At 34.1% G+C, this 17,052-nt stretch overlaps 1 protein-coding gene across 1 annotated transcript in view; it reads left to right on the plus strand.

Moving 5' to 3' along the window:
• Positions 1-17,052, plus strand: part of LOC145286232 (DEP domain-containing protein 7-like) — a 63,745-nt gene that overhangs the window by 33,554 nt on the left and 13,139 nt on the right. The window contains exons 2-3 of the mRNA XM_080135052.1: positions 14,503-14,702; positions 15,903-16,135. Coding sequence (XP_079991178.1) covers positions 14,503-14,702; positions 15,903-16,135 — 433 coding nt within the window. The remainder of the gene's footprint in view (positions 1-14,502; positions 14,703-15,902; positions 16,136-17,052) is intronic.

Consider the following 17,052-nt stretch of genomic DNA (forward strand, 5'->3'; position numbering starts at 1 on the left):
AGGACCTTTCAATTGCTTGTGTATGTTCTCCCATATTGACGAAATTTGACTTATAATTTATGGAAAGAAATTATGCAAATAGAGTTGGTTTAAATCTTTTTTGTTTGTTTTATGCGGGTTGAACCGGCTTCTTTCAAAAGAGGAAGTGTCAAGGTAATATTAAATTCACAAGCGGTCCTCAGTTGCATATATATCGCCATCGGGGGAAAAAATAACATTAGGTTTTTGTAGTTTTTGCAGGGAGGTGTCAACGTCCTCCTACATACAGCAGCTGATGTTCTCAAATGGTCACTCATCTGGTACTGACCAAACTTAATGCTGCTTAATTCTGCAATCTAATGAAGACTGGTGTGTGGACGTGATTATGTCGTACCTTGGTTTAAATTAGCCTAAGCTATCCTTTTGTCTGACTAGATTACTGAGCCTTTGGCATCTTGTTGAATATTTGACTGGAGTATTGCCGATCTCTTCTTTAAACGTTAAAGTTAGTGATTAGTTTTTGAACGCTAGTGTTATAGTTCCAGATGTTGTAAGTATTAGTCTCATAGTTAATTTAATTAACCTGAGATAGAAAATACTAAACGGTCATAAATTATAAACACCATGTCTTGACAAGCTTCTTGGACTGACCTTCACTCCTGATCTGAAATGTAACACATACTTCAAATCTGTTGCCAAGATCGCCGGAAAAATGGTTGGATCATTTTACTGTCGATGCAATCCTCTATAAGAGCGAGGTATGTCCTAGGATGGAATACTGTTGCCACATCTGGGCAAAAGCTGCTCTGAGATCCTATCCTGCCTTGACATAGTCCAAAACCAGGTTCGAAACCTAGTGGGTGATTCCTTCTTCTTTTGCTTGGAGCCTCTTTCTCACAGAAAAAAAAACATTGCGAGCCTGTCTCTGCTCTATTGTTATTTTCATAACAAGTGCTCGTCTGAACTTCAATGTATGGCCTCCCACCCCTCGCCAAACTTTCACAAAAAAACAAAACCCTCTTCTAGCTACAACCACTATCAATAATTACCCCTACTCTCTATCTGTGCCTAAATCTGAATGCAGATTCCATGAACAAAGCTTCTTTTCTAGAACTGCCCACCTGTGGAACTCTGTTCTGCTGGCTTACTTTCCAGTTGACTACAATATGATCGTCTTCAAGTCCAATGTAAACAAGTTCTTGTTGAACCGTCGCATTAAATCAAATTATACCCAATTTCCACCACTAACGATTACTACTCTCTTGGTGACCACTATGCATACTCATTAACCCTCATCCTCTAGTAGCCTCTGGGTCTTGATAAGTGGTGACCCTTTGTAAAAAAAAAAAAAAAAAAAAAAAAAAAAAAGACTCCATGGGGTTTATTATGGACAAGAAATTAAGACACGACAACTGCTTCTCTGTGGTGGATTTGAGACCGTTTTTCGGTTGTGTACGTTTTAAGCGTTCCAGATTCACCTTTGAAACTACCAGCTATTTGGTACCGTGCTATTACCAGAACTCCTTTTATTTTTCTACAGCGAGTTGTCAACGTGGAATAAAAGTCTTGTTACTTTTTAGACAAAATCGGATTGTTTACAAACAAAATGAATCTGATAAGAGAAAATAGAGCAGAACTCGCTCTCAACTTAGTTAGGGACCTTCGCCTCACCCATGGAGAAATTTATCAAACTTAGGCGGAGGGTGGGGTGGGGGAGTTTATGAAATGATAACTACAAAAAAAAAAAAAAAAAAAATATCCATGCCAAGATCCAACCAAGTCCTGAAATATGAAACTGAGTGAAGGGTGGGGGATCAATTATTTCTTTTACCCACTGTAACTACACCTATGAAGGGGTAGTGGAGCGAAACTGGTGACTCAACTCCTTTACCCCACCCACACTCCGGCTTCTTCAGCTCCCTTGAAGGGCCGAAGCCAGAACATATTTTATTTTGATTTTTTTTTCTCCCCATCCTCCTCTGTAGCTACAAACGTATTCATGGTCACCCACACACATACCCCCCCCCCATTGTTGGGTAGCAATTCACCCCCTCCTCCCCCTCATTTTGCTAACTTCTCATTCTCTTTCATCATCCCACCCTCCCTCCATCCTTTTTTGTAGATGCCAGCTTTTATGTCTTTCCATAAATGTTAGTTTATTTTAATCTTTGTAATAAGCATGTCTAAACATGAGATCGTATTAATCTATGACTTACTACACTTGAAAACACCAAGTCAAACCAGTGCTATCACGCATATGAATTCATTTATTTCAGGCATTACTTATTGTCTAAGTCATTACGTGTCGGAGGATATAGACGATGTCAGTTAAGTTGTCCCCCCCCCTCCATTATGTTCCCGATTTTATATTTATTTAGGTTCTAAATATGTTAAACATAAAAAAATAAACATTGTGAATGATTGTTTTGGTGAAAAAAAGAATGTCCACTGATGTCGGTCAACTACTACGATTTCAGAATAGGGGCATGTGAACGAGAAAAAGCGAAAGTAGAATCAGGGAGACATCGATTTTCCTGTAGCAGATGTCTCCCTGATTCATTTTTTCACACTCGCATGCCCCTATTCCGAATTCGTAGCAGTAGGCCGACATCAGTGGATTTTTTTTTCTTGTAATGTTTAACATTTCATGTTGATATAAATTATTGCCCAGTAAAAATAATGAAATTAAAACAAAAATCAGTTTTTTTTATTTCGAATTATTTAATCAAGTAAAAATTCCACTTTTTACTTGATTACTAAATTTAAAAATTGATTATATCAAATTACTTAACAGTTTAATAAACAAAAATATCGTAAAAACTGAATTTAACTCGAAAACACTATGAAAAAAAAAGCTTTTTAAATTTAGAAATGTTTGTTTCAATTTAATTATTTTTATTGTGCAATAATTTATATTAGTTTGAAATATGTTAAACTTAAAAAAAAAAAAAAAAAAAAAATGACAAACATGACCGTTTAGTAGAAAAAAAAAGTCCTCTAATGTCGGCCCGCTGCTACTAATTCGGCATGTGAGCAAGAAAAATCGAAAGTAGAATCAGGAAGACATCTGCTACAAGAAAACCTTTGTTTCATTTCAATAGTCTTTAAATATAATTATTCGTAAACTGTTTTTTTTTCTTTTGTTTTTCAAATAAATGTTTATTTACCTCCCTCCCAGGAAATGTTAGACACCTGTTCATGTTTGGTTTTGAAAAGCCATTACATTCAGATAAGCACACTCTGGCCCATAAAAGATTCCTGAACAGTCCCATTGGTATTCCATGGTCAGGACATTTCAATCGATTAACAATAGACGGTCTTTATTATAGAGAAGACAAAGCCTGAGAGTAAACCTTCTAGAACTAAACAGAACAATACTTAAGACCAACAGCAACAGTCACTTTCAAACTGATTTGCAAGGACGCCATACCCCAACTCTTACGAACACACCTGCTCAAGCTATGCCAAAAACGTGCTGGGAGTATTTTAAAAGGTTTTGGGAGAGCGGTTATAGACACAACCTCCAATTTTAAGAATTCAAATATTTCAGATTTGCATTAAATTTGATCCAGTCATTAGATACCAATTAAGCTAAATTTCATTAATTCCAAATTCTTCTTAAGACACCTTAAGCTGAAGCTTTAAATTTTGGACATTTTATCTGACCAAATTTGAAATAATGATTCCATAGAGATGGTTTAGTATCATTATATATATATATATATATATATATATACTTTAATCTTTGTAATTGAGCATTAAAGATGATGCAAAACTGTTCTATTTGAGAAATTAATTTTGCCTATTCTGGAACAATTATATATATATATATATATATATATATATATATATATATATATATATATATATATATATATATATATATTAGTTTTCTTAAAGCGTTGCTGGTAAATAATTATATAAGCATATTATGTCCCATAAAATCCTTTTAAAATAATCTAAAGAAACTGAAATTTGGTAAATATTTATTAATTGATGTCTATTATCTATTGTTATAATTTCACAAAACTCAGTTACCTGAATTTTTACTTCCACGTTCGCTTTGCCTTCTTTCCATTAAACTAAATTAAATTACAAGTAGCCCACATTACTACTGATCACACCTAGTCGCTGTGTTCCAAAATTCTCAATGATCGGTTAGTTAACTCACGAGTGAATCCTGTATATCTATATAAAGTGGAGTTTTTTGTCGCACTTTTACACTGATATTAAAAGCCTACTTTTTCTATTTAAAACATTATTCAAACAAACTTCTTAATATACTCAGCTATGGATAAGTGAGTGATTAAAGATGAACTAATTTTATTAGTTTTCAAAAGGATAAGTGGAGTTATTATTAAAATTACAGACAAGATTAATGAGAAAAGAAATAGACGGGAGAAAAAAAAATTGTCAAAAGACTATTCGACTAAAAACCTTAAAAAAGATTATATATAAGTAAGAAATAATTCGAATAAAAAAACAAACCTCGAGGAACCTTTCGACCGACCGTTTAGTTAACGTTATTTGCATATTCTTTGAAAAACTAACTTTTATTAATTAATTCATCTTTTTTTTTTTTTTGGTTTCTTATTGGATGATTGGTTTGCACTAAATTCTATTTATGCATATTGTGCATAATTGCATAGCATTTAGGATGATAAAGTTTAAGCACACGAACATATACATATCTTCTATATATCTATAAAAGTAAGAATGTTTGTGTGTGTGAGAGGACGCTTCTCAACCATATACTCAACAAATTTTTGATTTACAGACTTGAAATTTGGTATATAGGGTATTCAAACATGTGGAAAACTTTTTAATCGGTTTTCATCCGGAAAAAAGGACTGCTAAGGAGGTCAAAATTGAAAAATTGGTGTGTTGTGTGTGGAGGGGGGGGGGGTTATCCTATTTTTATTTGTTTGCTGTTTCACAAATGCGTATGCCTGAATCGTTCAAATGACAAATTCCTTGTGTTAAGAATAAGTAGGTTTAAAAGCACTTTTTTAAAGATTGTGTCAAGCTGGCCTAATGGTTATTGTACTTAACTCACTGTCTTTAGGCTTTGGTTTCGGTTTCAAGAATTTTTTTTTTTTTTTTTTTTGCTGACAATAAGTGAACTGTTTAGAAAAAACAATACTCGCATGCACATGTCTCAGTTTCTTTCCGTTTTTTTTGTTTTACTTCATTTTTTTTTTTTTTTTAAAGAAATTCAACGTTATGTTTAATACCTACAGCATTTCTATTTATAATAAGAAATCTAAATTAATTGAAATATAATATTTATGCATATTTTACGACCGGGCAATGCCGAGCGGCCTGCTAGTGTGTGTGTGTGTATATATATATATATATATATATATATATACACACACAGATGAGGTCAAGTGTGTGTTTGCAGAATGTCTCTACCAAACCCCTTTCTAAACTTTTGAAACTTAATATATTAGGGAATTTGAACGTGGTAAAATAGCTGGTGGGGATCAAAATTGTTAAAAAAAAAAAAAAAGAAATAAACAGTTGACCTTGAAAGGAGTAAGTCGATAAAATCTATTATTTCTGCACATGCACAAATATACATTCAAAGCTTGAAGCCGCTTACTTTTTAACCTTATCTGTCAAACAGCTGAAATAGTAGTGAAAAAGGCTGGAGTGCTAAATGTTTTAGTTTCGATTTTAATTGATGGCCACTAATTCATTTTTTTCCAGCCTTTGAAATCATTACTATACATTAGGTACAATATAATATTCAATAGACAATTGGCTCTGTAATAATAAATACAAAATCTGCATGGATTAAAATATCATATTTAAGCATATTTTATGACCAGACAACCTGCTAATAGTTATATACACACCTCTCAATACAAAATTTGTTATTAGTAGAGAAAAAAATCATAAATGTTTATGCTTACACTGGAAATGCAAACATTTCATCCAATTAAATATAAGATTTCTAAAAATTGAACTAAAACGTAATCCCCCCCCCCTTATCTCCATTTCTGTTTTGTTTTTCTCTACATATTATGATCAGGTGTGCTTTTGAGTAACCAGCTCATTAGGATAAGTGCACTAGCCTAAAAAAAAAAATACCTGAGACGTGCTGTCAGCATTCCCTGGTAGGGGCACAATAGGCGATTAGTAGTAAATTATTTGTGGAGAAAAGTAAATGAGGCTGGTCAAAATTTACACTCTATATTTAGACTGATCTGTCAGTATTCACCCGATGTCAGTCAGTTTCAGGTAGTTAACAATACAGAAACATAGCTACTGTCATCCAATTTGAGAATTATGTCTAACAAATCGATTACTTATGGATATTTGGTATCTGAAGTCGAAATTATACTATTACTCCTATTAATTGTCAATTAAATTTACTGTATTATTTCAGATTAACGTACTAATGCTCAACGAACAGTGTTAGTGTATTATCTGTTGACATGATACCATCCCACCAGGCATTACCTCCTCTTTATTTGGGGTGGGGTGAGGATTGTCGTGTTGTACTAGCAAAGTTTTTTTTTAAAAAATGGAACAAGAAACAATTGTTATGGTGTAGGCCGATCTAGCCATTTCAGAAATAAATGGACTTACCCAGATACTAGTTGAGCCCTGATAATCCCTCGAAAATTAAAAACAAAATATTGAAAGAAACACATTCAATGTGATCAATTGTGTAATTTTCGATTTTTGAGTGATTATCTATGCTCGACTGACTTTGAGGTCGTCATTTAAAAAAAAAAAAAATTTTTCAATCTAACTCTACAAGCTTTATACTAGTTGTACTTTTAAGTAAAAAACATTTTCAAATAAGTTAAAACAAAAATTTTATCCAGGTAGGTAGAGGAGTAATTTAATTTGCCTTTGGTAACATTTATTTGTTGTATATTTATTTTTTATCCATTTATTTATTTATTTTTTTTTCTGGTTTAAATGTCTGAAAATTAAATTTTTTTTTTTGATTATTGGGATTGGAGCTGCCCCCCCCCCCAAATGCTGCCGGATGTTAAAAAATATCAAAGACATTAGTGAATTGGTTAAAAATGAGTTCTCCCATTCCTTGTTCGTTGGAAAAATTTTCCTATGATGAAATGTGTATATATTATATATCTTCTCTATTATTATATAAAAGGAACTTTGTGAGTTCGTTTCCAATGGACTCCAAAACAGCTGGGCCGATTTTTTTAATGAAATTTCGTACAAATGTACTGTATGTATCTGGCAGTGTTCTTTAAATAGGTTCCGAATGTCTTTATGTGTGTCTATACATATCTGTTATATAGTGTAGAAGATAATCACATTAGAATGAATGGTTTGATGTTTTTTTTTTTTTTTATAACTAGATTCAAACTCTTAAGATTTGAATAAATTAGCTGACCAAGAATTCATAAATATTTTAAGTTGATTTAACCTTTATGTGTGTGGAGGGATTGGGGTGGAAGAGAATGATTCTCAATTCCACACACTCCCCTCTTCTTGATTCCCTTCTGGTTTGAATTTAAGTCTGACTTGTAACTGATTGGAATGTCTTTGTGGTTTGTGTTCATTGGCACACTTTTTTTGAAAGTCATGTATCATTTAACGGACATTTTACATGGATATTGTTTTTTGTTTGGGAGGAGACATGGCGATATTCTCTCTCTCTCTCTCTCTCTCTCTCATATATATATATATAGAGAGAGAGAGAGAATATGTTAAGATGTAGAGTAAAGTTACATAAAGACTTTATTGCATTATCAAATCAGTAAGGGTTACAGAAAGGGTAAGAAAGGGTGGAGCTTTTATCTAGATAATTTTACCTTACCATTTTATTACTATGTATATAAGTGTGTGTGTGTATATACTAGCACACTTCAGGCCATATCTTTTCTAGCCTTGAAGGAAGGATAGGTAGTATCATAGTGAACGAACGTGTGCTACATTTACTCCTCTAAGGAGGAGGTAATGACAGAGGATAGTCATGGCAAACAAAAACTATTTCCTTTTCTTCAAAAAGGAGTTAATACCTAAAAAGGTGATATAATGACAATAAAACAGATACTACACTATCCTCCACATACGCAGAGGAGGTAATTTTGGATGTATGATGTCATGAGGAATGTCTCTCCTTTCCTAAGATAGAAGAAATGTATCATGATGAATGAGAATATGCTACACTAACCCCCAGAGAGGTGGTAATGCCTAGAGAGATGTCATGTGAACAAACATACTACATTGCCTCCTCCTTCAAAATGGCGGTAATGTCTATTAGTGCTGCATCATAACAATACTATCCTTTCTAAAAAGAAGTGAAGCTAAAATTTGGGATGACCCCCTCCCCCCTCATAAAAGGAAGGGTGAGTTTGGTATAATGCCAACAAAACAGATACTACATTATCCTCTTCCCAAAAAGATGATGTATTTATGTATTACTTAAAAGGATTCTTCGCACTTCTTAAAAACGAAGTGGTAATTCCTAGATAGATGGTCTTATCACAATAGAACCAATACTACACTATCCAATCTCATTAAAAGATAATATAATAGATTTCCGATTTGCTTTTTTGTTTTTTTAATTTTTTTATTCATTTAAAAATGGTTACTGCTGAAAACATTATCTTCATGGTTCTTTGGTCTTTTGGCTAAGATCAATGTGTTGTATAACTTCAAACCAAGAAAAATGGAAGAATAAGGAGGAGGATGAGAAAAGGAAGCTGCCACCATCACTAACAATAACAACATAAAGGAATCACAAGGCTTTCCCAGCCAGCTAAGCTTCATTACCAGAAGCCAGATCCCCTAGCAAGTGAACAGAAAAGAAAACGGGAACAGTATTATGCAATGCAGTGATGCACCATATGATGTAGTCTCTTACACTTCCCCTCCTCCGAAAAATGTTGATATCATCAACAAGCCGAGCTCCCTCAGTGAGAAAGTTGAAAAAGGAGTGGTATCACGCAATGTGGCAATTCTTTCTACTTTAAACTCCCTCTGGGCTCCCCACTAGAGAGGCTGTTCCTTCAGTAGCCAGTGTGGCCCCAGCGTTATGATCAACATTGATAGACTTCACATGAAGGAGGAACAACAAAAAGATGTTCGCAAAGCAATATTCTGTTTAAAGCAGTGCATCAAAGGGAATGTACTGCAACCTGCACTTGGTTCGTGGAAGATGATTGAGGACAAGTTTTATCTCATTACGTCAGACTTCAAGGAAAATCTTTTATTGGTCCTCAGAAAGGACATGGTGAAGCCCTTGCAGAAACTGAACATTCTGGCAACTTCCATCTACCAGAGAAATTTTATCACGTCTTTTCAAAGGCTGAAACAGAATGACTTTCTCGAAAAGAAGTGAGGAGCAGGAGAGTCAAGCTACAGCCTGAGTACTGGAGTAGGAGGTGTTCATGTTTATAATGCCGCAACTAAGCTGTGTGCAGATTACTTGGTAGCATAATTTAGCTAGTTTGTGGATGTGGAGCAAGTGGACCCAGTTATAGTCTAGAAGTGGAATCCATATGGCTGACTATAGGGTTACTATGAGGTTGAAGAGGGAAGGCTTTAACATAATTTCAGCAGTGCTGATGCACAAAACCTGGGATGTGATAGTCATTTTGTATAAGGGCAGTACTGCAGACAACAACCTTCTTTGTAGAAGGCTGTTGCCTGTACTGCTTGCTTTGCCAGAATAAGGTTACATGGTGAAGAACTGCCTCAAAAAGACAGTTTTAAACTAATCAGTGCCACCAACAACCTCAGTCTCTGGCTTGTGGTCATCTCTATTTTCAATTGCTACTCCAAAGTCATCGGAGTTTTAATGAAGTATCAGGAGGAATGGAGAATGATACTGAGCAGAAAATAGAACTCAGCTGCTTCCACCTCCTTTCTTTCTTCTTTCCACTACTTCTATGGCGACTACTACTACTAATAATAATTATGGTGCTCATTTTCATACATTCGTGACAATTTTAGCCATCGTTGTAGTCATCTTATGTGATTACTATCCAAAGGGAACTTTCTGTCAAATTCCTGCGGATGCCTACATTGTTGTTTTATTTCTCTTATATCCAACTTCTTAAATGTTATTCAAACTAAATTTGTTGCTATTCTAATATATTATTATTAACAAGTAGTTTAATGATTTGAGCAAAATTACTTTCAAACTTTATTTGATTTCACAGGATTATTCAATTATACTATAAATAAACGTGTTAGTTTGTTCTAATTGTTTGTAATTTTATGTCAAATTGGGAAAGAATGCTCAGAACGGTACCTCTCCACATATGACATCGGTACTCCGTCTTTCGACATGTCTAATTATTATATAGGTATCTTGAGTTGGTTCCTTGTCCTCCTCCTCCTCCGCCCCTTTTTTTCTTCTTCTTCCTGCTACTACTACTATTACTACTACTAATGATGATAATAATAATAGCAATTATGTTGCACATTTTCATAGCCCCCCCCCTCCTACATTTAAATTGTAACTCTCCATCCTCGACTTTACCAAGTGATATTGGTTATCTCTTTTCATTTTTTAAATGTGTCTGTTCCACTCAAAAAGTTTTCCAGCTGTTTCCTTTTGTCCATGGACAATTATCCTCTCCACCTCCTCTTATCTCTTTCTTACATTTTCCTGGACCTTTCTATAGGAGGAAGCTCTTATGGACATTTTATAATCTGGACAATAAGTGAGTCCTTTACATTATCTAAATTCAAACGTGTTTTCATTTTATGTAAATTCTCAAAAATCAAGTGTTAGCCCCAGGAAATGTTATGTAAAGAAAAGGAATATTCGAAAGAAACGGCAAAAAAATAAACATTGTCTGCCAAGAGGTGCTGGATTGAACAAGTAAATTAAAGATTGTCTCTTACAATGTAATTTTATTATTTGTATTGAACTATGTAGCACAATATTTCTTTCTGAGTATTTATTAGTAACTAGCGGGGGGTACCCGGCGATGCCCGAGTGTTTGGAGGTGTGTGTGGTGTTAAATAAAAAAGAACCGGAGGGGGGGGGGGTTCGAACCCGAAGCCCTGAGGCGAAGTTTGAAAATCAAATCGGCCAGCCAGAATGAGTTAGTGAAAGATGTTTGAATTTATTTAAGAACCAAATTGACAGGTGCGCGGCCGGAAGTCATCGAGCGTTACAACGACGACGTAGGTTTGTTTGTTATAAGCGAAGTAAAAAAGAAAACAACGTTAACACTAAGCGGGAAAAAAAACACAAAAAAAAATAACGTAAGGCAAACGAATGATGAAAACAGAAAAACGAACGCGTGAAAAATGGCTTAAATAAGCCTGTTTCGATATTAAAATTTTAAAAATCGAAAAAAAACCCAACCCATCTCACATCACGATTCGAACCCAAAACATCTAGATAATGAACCAAGGCCTTAACCAACTGAGCTAAGGCGACGTTCACAAAATTTGTTTGGTTTTTCAACTATTTAAAGTAAATCAGGTCACAACGTCATCTGATGCATGCGTAGAATCGGTCATTGTCACGAGAGGACCGTTTTTGTTGACCCCCCCACCCCACCCTGTCGAAAATTATCGATTTCGGGGTGAAAAAGTTAACGTTTTTGGCCAATTTTTCGATATTTTTCGAGCAAAGGATGGAGCTTCGATTTGATACCGAGTTTGTGAATTTTCGTCGCATCTGTCGAAAGTTTTTAGCAGACATCCAAACATACACACAAATATACATACATACATACATACATACATTTTCGCTTTTATATATATAGATTATTAATTTATTTGATTTGGGTCAGTTCTATATTTGAAATATAATGGACACTATTTTCATAGTTTTATAAACATATTTGCTGCATGTTGGTTTTTCTGTCCAATAAAAAAAACAACTTTTTGCACTGTCAATTTTATCAAAATATTTGTTGATTAAATATTTCTCATTTCATGGAATTTCCACAGGTCCTGCTAGTTTTTAATAGTTTGTCAGGGTTTAATTGTAGGGTGAAATATCCTCCATGTCAGGCTGTCCTGACAAGAACCTCTGCACAAGCATGACTTTAATGCATATGGCAACCATATCAGAGGGTTTCACTGCTTAAAGACCACTCAAGGATAAGAATTAAAGTGTCAGGTGACCGGTGAGACTACACTGTGATGATCAGTAGTGGTGGAACTGGGGTACAATTTAATTATTTAAGATGCCTCAACAAGAACTTAATTACATTAGACTTCAAAAGGACCACGTTATAGTCAGCTGGGAAGAAGCTCCATTTTGTTTTCGTTGAGGTAGCTAAATGCTTCCCAGCACCTTAGAAAACCTCATTAGTCTGTCCAATATTTAAAAATACTGAAGATCGATGTTCAGCATCTCATAGAAATCAATTAGCCTTCTGTGTGTCATAAACAAGTTGCTAGAATCAATGTTAAATATAGAAATTGCCAACCATTTCAGCAAAAATAACCTACTTGCTGACAAGCAATATAGTTTTCATTCTATGAGATCTACAACTGATGAACTGTCTGTAATCTTGCATAGGATCAATGAAACTATTTCCTCTCTAGAGCAATAGCTCGTGACATATCAAAGGCATTTGATAGAGTTTGGCATAAAGGTCTACTTCACAAGATTTTCAGCTATGGAATATCTGAAAATGTCTTCTAAATTATCGAATCTTCTCTCTTTGATAGGTTTATCAAAATAGTTATCGATGGGTAAAAGTCCGAAGCTCAAAATATCAGTACTGGCATGCCTCAGAGATCACTCCTGGGCCCAACTATCTTCATCAATGATCTTTCAAATCACATTCATTTGTCAACCTATATACAGCTGACACTACCATTTATGGCAATACTTCAAAGACCAGTGACAACCAAAATCTCTCTGAGTCTCTCTTCTCCAATCATGAGTATGTGGTGCAATGGGGCAAAAGGTGGCTGGTTAATTTTAATGCATCCAAAACCAAGCTTCTATCTTTTCATCACTTATGCTCTAACCCACACTTAGTCCTAACTGATATGAATCGCTCTCATCTTGAAGAACCTCTTTACTTTGATAAGCTTCTGGGTCTGACCCTTCTTAATCTGAAATGGAAAACCTACATCAAATCTGTTGCGAAAGTCACTGGAAAAAATGGTTGCGTCCTTTTATTGTTCTAGAAGGTATCTCATTCCCAATGCAGTCTTTCTGTACAAGAGCTAAATATGTCCTAAAATGGAGTACTGTTGCCACATCTGAAGAAGTGCTGCTTAGTGCGTCCTATTCTGCCTTGACAAAGTTCAAAATCGGCTTTGAAGCCTAGTAGGAGATGTCCTTTTCTCCTCCCGGCAACATCTTTCTCACAGAAAACATGTTGCAAGTGTGTCTCTGATCTATTGCTGTTTTCATAGCAGTTGCTCATCTGAGCTTCAGTCTATGGCCCCCTCCTGCATAACTTTCACTAAAAGCACGCCACAATCACTTTCAACAATTGTCCCAACTTTCTATCATTGCCTAAAACTAAATGCAAATTCTATTTTTTCTTAGAACTGCTTGCTTGTGGAACTGTTCCACTGAATTGCTTACCAGCTGACTACAACATGGTCGTCTTTAAGTCCAATGTAAACAAGTTCTTGTTGAGTCACCCCCTTAAATAACCAAATTATACCCAATTTCCACCACTAAACAATTACTACGTGCACTCATTAGCCCTTATCCTTGAGTGGGCTCTGTGCCTGGATAAGTGGTAACTCCCTTGTAAAATAAATAAAATAAATTTAAAAAAAAAAGTGATTTCTATAATAGATTTCTTTGTTTGGAAAATTTTTCAGGGAAGCGTTTCAGTGGCAATGTGTTTCAAAGATGTTCTTGGAAAGAAACTTAGTGGAAATTTTTGTGGAAATTCCATTTGGTTTCTTGTACAGAGGAAGAAAAGAAAGTTCTTTGCAGTGATGGTTGGAAGATGATTTTTTGCCGAGAACAGTCTCCATGATGTGAACATTTAGAATAAGATTTGAAGTTCAAGTAGGGAGGGGGTAATGATGAGCATTAACGGAGGTGTGCACTTGCCGATTATGAAATACTATCGATATTACCTCTCTCCATGTGTAAGGGAGTGAAAAAAAATAAAAACAATAACAAAAATAAGACAAAACAAGTTTATCAGCAGAACAATGGAAATGAAGCTGTTTATAATGAACACAAAAGAAAGTTAAAATGGGATTATTAGTCGGATTGTGGCGGTAATGGGAATAACGTATTTTAAAGTTTTAGATGTGGTGGTGAGTTTTGCGATAGTTGCGGACATTCTTGGGTTTGTGATAGTTGATGACAGTTGAGGAGAGTTTCCAATTGGACATAGTCGAATGTTGTGGTTTAGAGCACATCGAAATGAGCTGATGTCAACTGACGAACACAACCATGACAGACTGGATGTGGATGCGTGTTCAAAAGGTTAGTGTCACACCCACACACACACACACACAACTGATATTTGCAGGGTCTACATTTGCTTTTGCTGGTGAGCAAGAGACCACAAAGCATTACAGTTTGAATTTCTTTGATTATTTATTTATTTATTTTTTAATTCTTTGCAGCTCCTTTTCGTGCCACTCAGATTTGGAATGAAATTGTTAGTCATTTGAAAGCAACTGTCGAAGTCAAACGTCGTCGTCACATAATGCGCTATTACAGCAATTGCTTCACGGGTTGTTCCGCTGTGGAAACAGTGTATCAATACCTTTCGGCCGACAAGGAGACGTTCAGTGTGAATTTAACACGGGAAAACGCAGTCAAGGTGAGTTGTTTTATTAATTTTTCACCTTTTTGTGCATTATTTCTCCATGCAATTGCTTGTTTTCTCATTATTTCAGCCTTGAGACATTTTTCTTCTTCTGATGATGAATGGATATAGAATCAAAAACGTTCATGACACTTATGGAACTTGCATTCATTTTTTTATTTTCACACAAAAAAGATAAGAAAAATTGAAGAAATAAAAAAAGATAATTAAACAGAAGTTCTATTATTTTACTGCCTAACCACACACACAGGATATTTTCTTTAACTAATGAAAGGATCATTATAAAACAACACAATGAGTAACATGGGTACAGTTTTTGTAAACTTGACCATTTAGTGTGCATTTTTTTTTTTTTACTGCAATTAGTTTCACATATAAATTTAGCATAAAGTGATCCTCCATTTTTGGTCCATTCTAACACTTTAATATTTTTTTTTCTATACAAAATAAAACCTTTTACAATCGTTTTACAATTTCCTTTCTTTTTTGGAGGAGGACACTTTTCACTCAGACTCAAGGTTAATGCTAGGGTTTTTTAAAAAAATTTATTTTAGTGGATTTACCACTCTGATCTAGGATTAGTGGTAATATAAGCACTTTTTTTGTTTTTTAATTTTTTGTTTTTTTACTAACATTTTATCATGCACCTTCTCCCTCAAAAAAAAAAAATGCACAAAGTTTATCTCCCATAGCAAAAAAACTCTGGGGAATTAACAACCCTAAAAATCCAAAATGGCATGGAAATGAGTGGTCTTATGTCAAATTTCACATCATACCTAATCGGGAACTTCAGCTTTTTTTTTTACCATTAACCACTTACATCCCTTTTTATTATATTGAAATTAATTTCCAAAAGTTTTTCTTTGTACCTCCATTATTTCTTCTGAGTTATATTTTCTCTGTCTTTCTATCTTTTTTTTTTTTTTACATCAAGTTTATCCATACAATTGCATGCTATTAATCTTTTTTCAACCATCTGCGATAGAAAAGCCTGAAGTTATTTGTTCGCTCAATTCATTGACACTCGAGAAAGCTTTTATTGTCCTCTTTGCCATGTTAACTTCCTGCCATGATGCAACTTTCTGCACACATCAGCTTAATTTCTAACTCGTAATGGAAATTCATCTCAGTTTCGTTTTTTTTTGGGTTTTTTTTTCTATTGGTTACTTAAATTTAAATTTGATTTATTTTTAGGTTTGTCAGACGATGTTGGAGAAGAAAGTCTTTGAACCAGTTCCCCCTCCAAGTCGACACAGTTATGGTGGTGCATATAAAAAGCCTATGTTTGAAGACAGTGCTAGCAAACTTTATCGTTTCAGTCCTGTTTCAAGTGCTCCTCTTCCTTCGACTGTTCCTGCTTGCCCAAATACTTCCATCTCTTCTTTGGATGATAGCGATGGAGAAAATGATAACAGTATGGAGACTGGGCAAGTTTTTTTCTTTCCTTTTAAAATTAAAAAAAAGAAAAATTCATTCACTGATATGAAAAGATATATTCTTCACTTAGAAACATTGATAAGTTTGAAATATTAAAATAATTGTAAATGAGATATTTTTACAATGCAAGGTAATATTTTTATTTAATCTGAAATTTTTTCGTAATAACATTCTTTCAGAGAATCTTGGGCACTTAAACAGTGTGAATCATTTGTATGTTGGACATTCATCTGTTTTTTTTTTTTAAAACATGGGATTATTCAATAACTGAAAAGGCAATGCAAAATAAATATTTTAAATTGAAATTTGTTTTATTTATTTAAAATAAAAAAAAACTAGCTGATAATTCTTACAGCGAAGCAATTTTTTCATTATAATTAAACTTTTCATATATGTAATATGTCAAACAACATTCTATCATTAAAAATGAATTATGCAGATCGACGAGAAATGCAACTGTAGAATTTCCAGTTAGTAAAAGATATTTTTTTCTGTTAGTGGTAGCCTTAGTAAAAATGAACAAAGATGAAAACTTGGTAAGTAGTATGATGATCATAGTGCTAGTGATAATAGTTATAACAATGACAACAATATCAGATATGCATTATGTAGATATTTCCATGGTTTCTATGTAAATCTGTTTTTTTAGAATTGAACATCTAAGAACAACAAAATAGATGGATTTCCTTTGAATATTTAGTTATTCAAATATTTTCAATAAGTATGCTTAGTGCTGAATGACTATTTCAAACTATTATTTAAAGATAAAAAAATGATTAAAAGAATGCATTCCAAGTAAAAAGTATTCAATATACTTTTTTTATTATTCAATTTTTACCCCAAACAAGGCACAGTGCCACTTTGAAGCAGGGGGCTACTATCAGGGACTTAATTAGCAGGGCCATTA

Source organism: Euprymna scolopes, chromosome 10, assembly GCF_053919585.1.
Source record: "Euprymna scolopes isolate OS-2025 chromosome 10, ASM5391958v1, whole genome shotgun sequence".
Lineage (NCBI taxonomy): Eukaryota > Metazoa > Mollusca > Cephalopoda > Sepiida > Sepiolidae > Euprymna > Euprymna scolopes.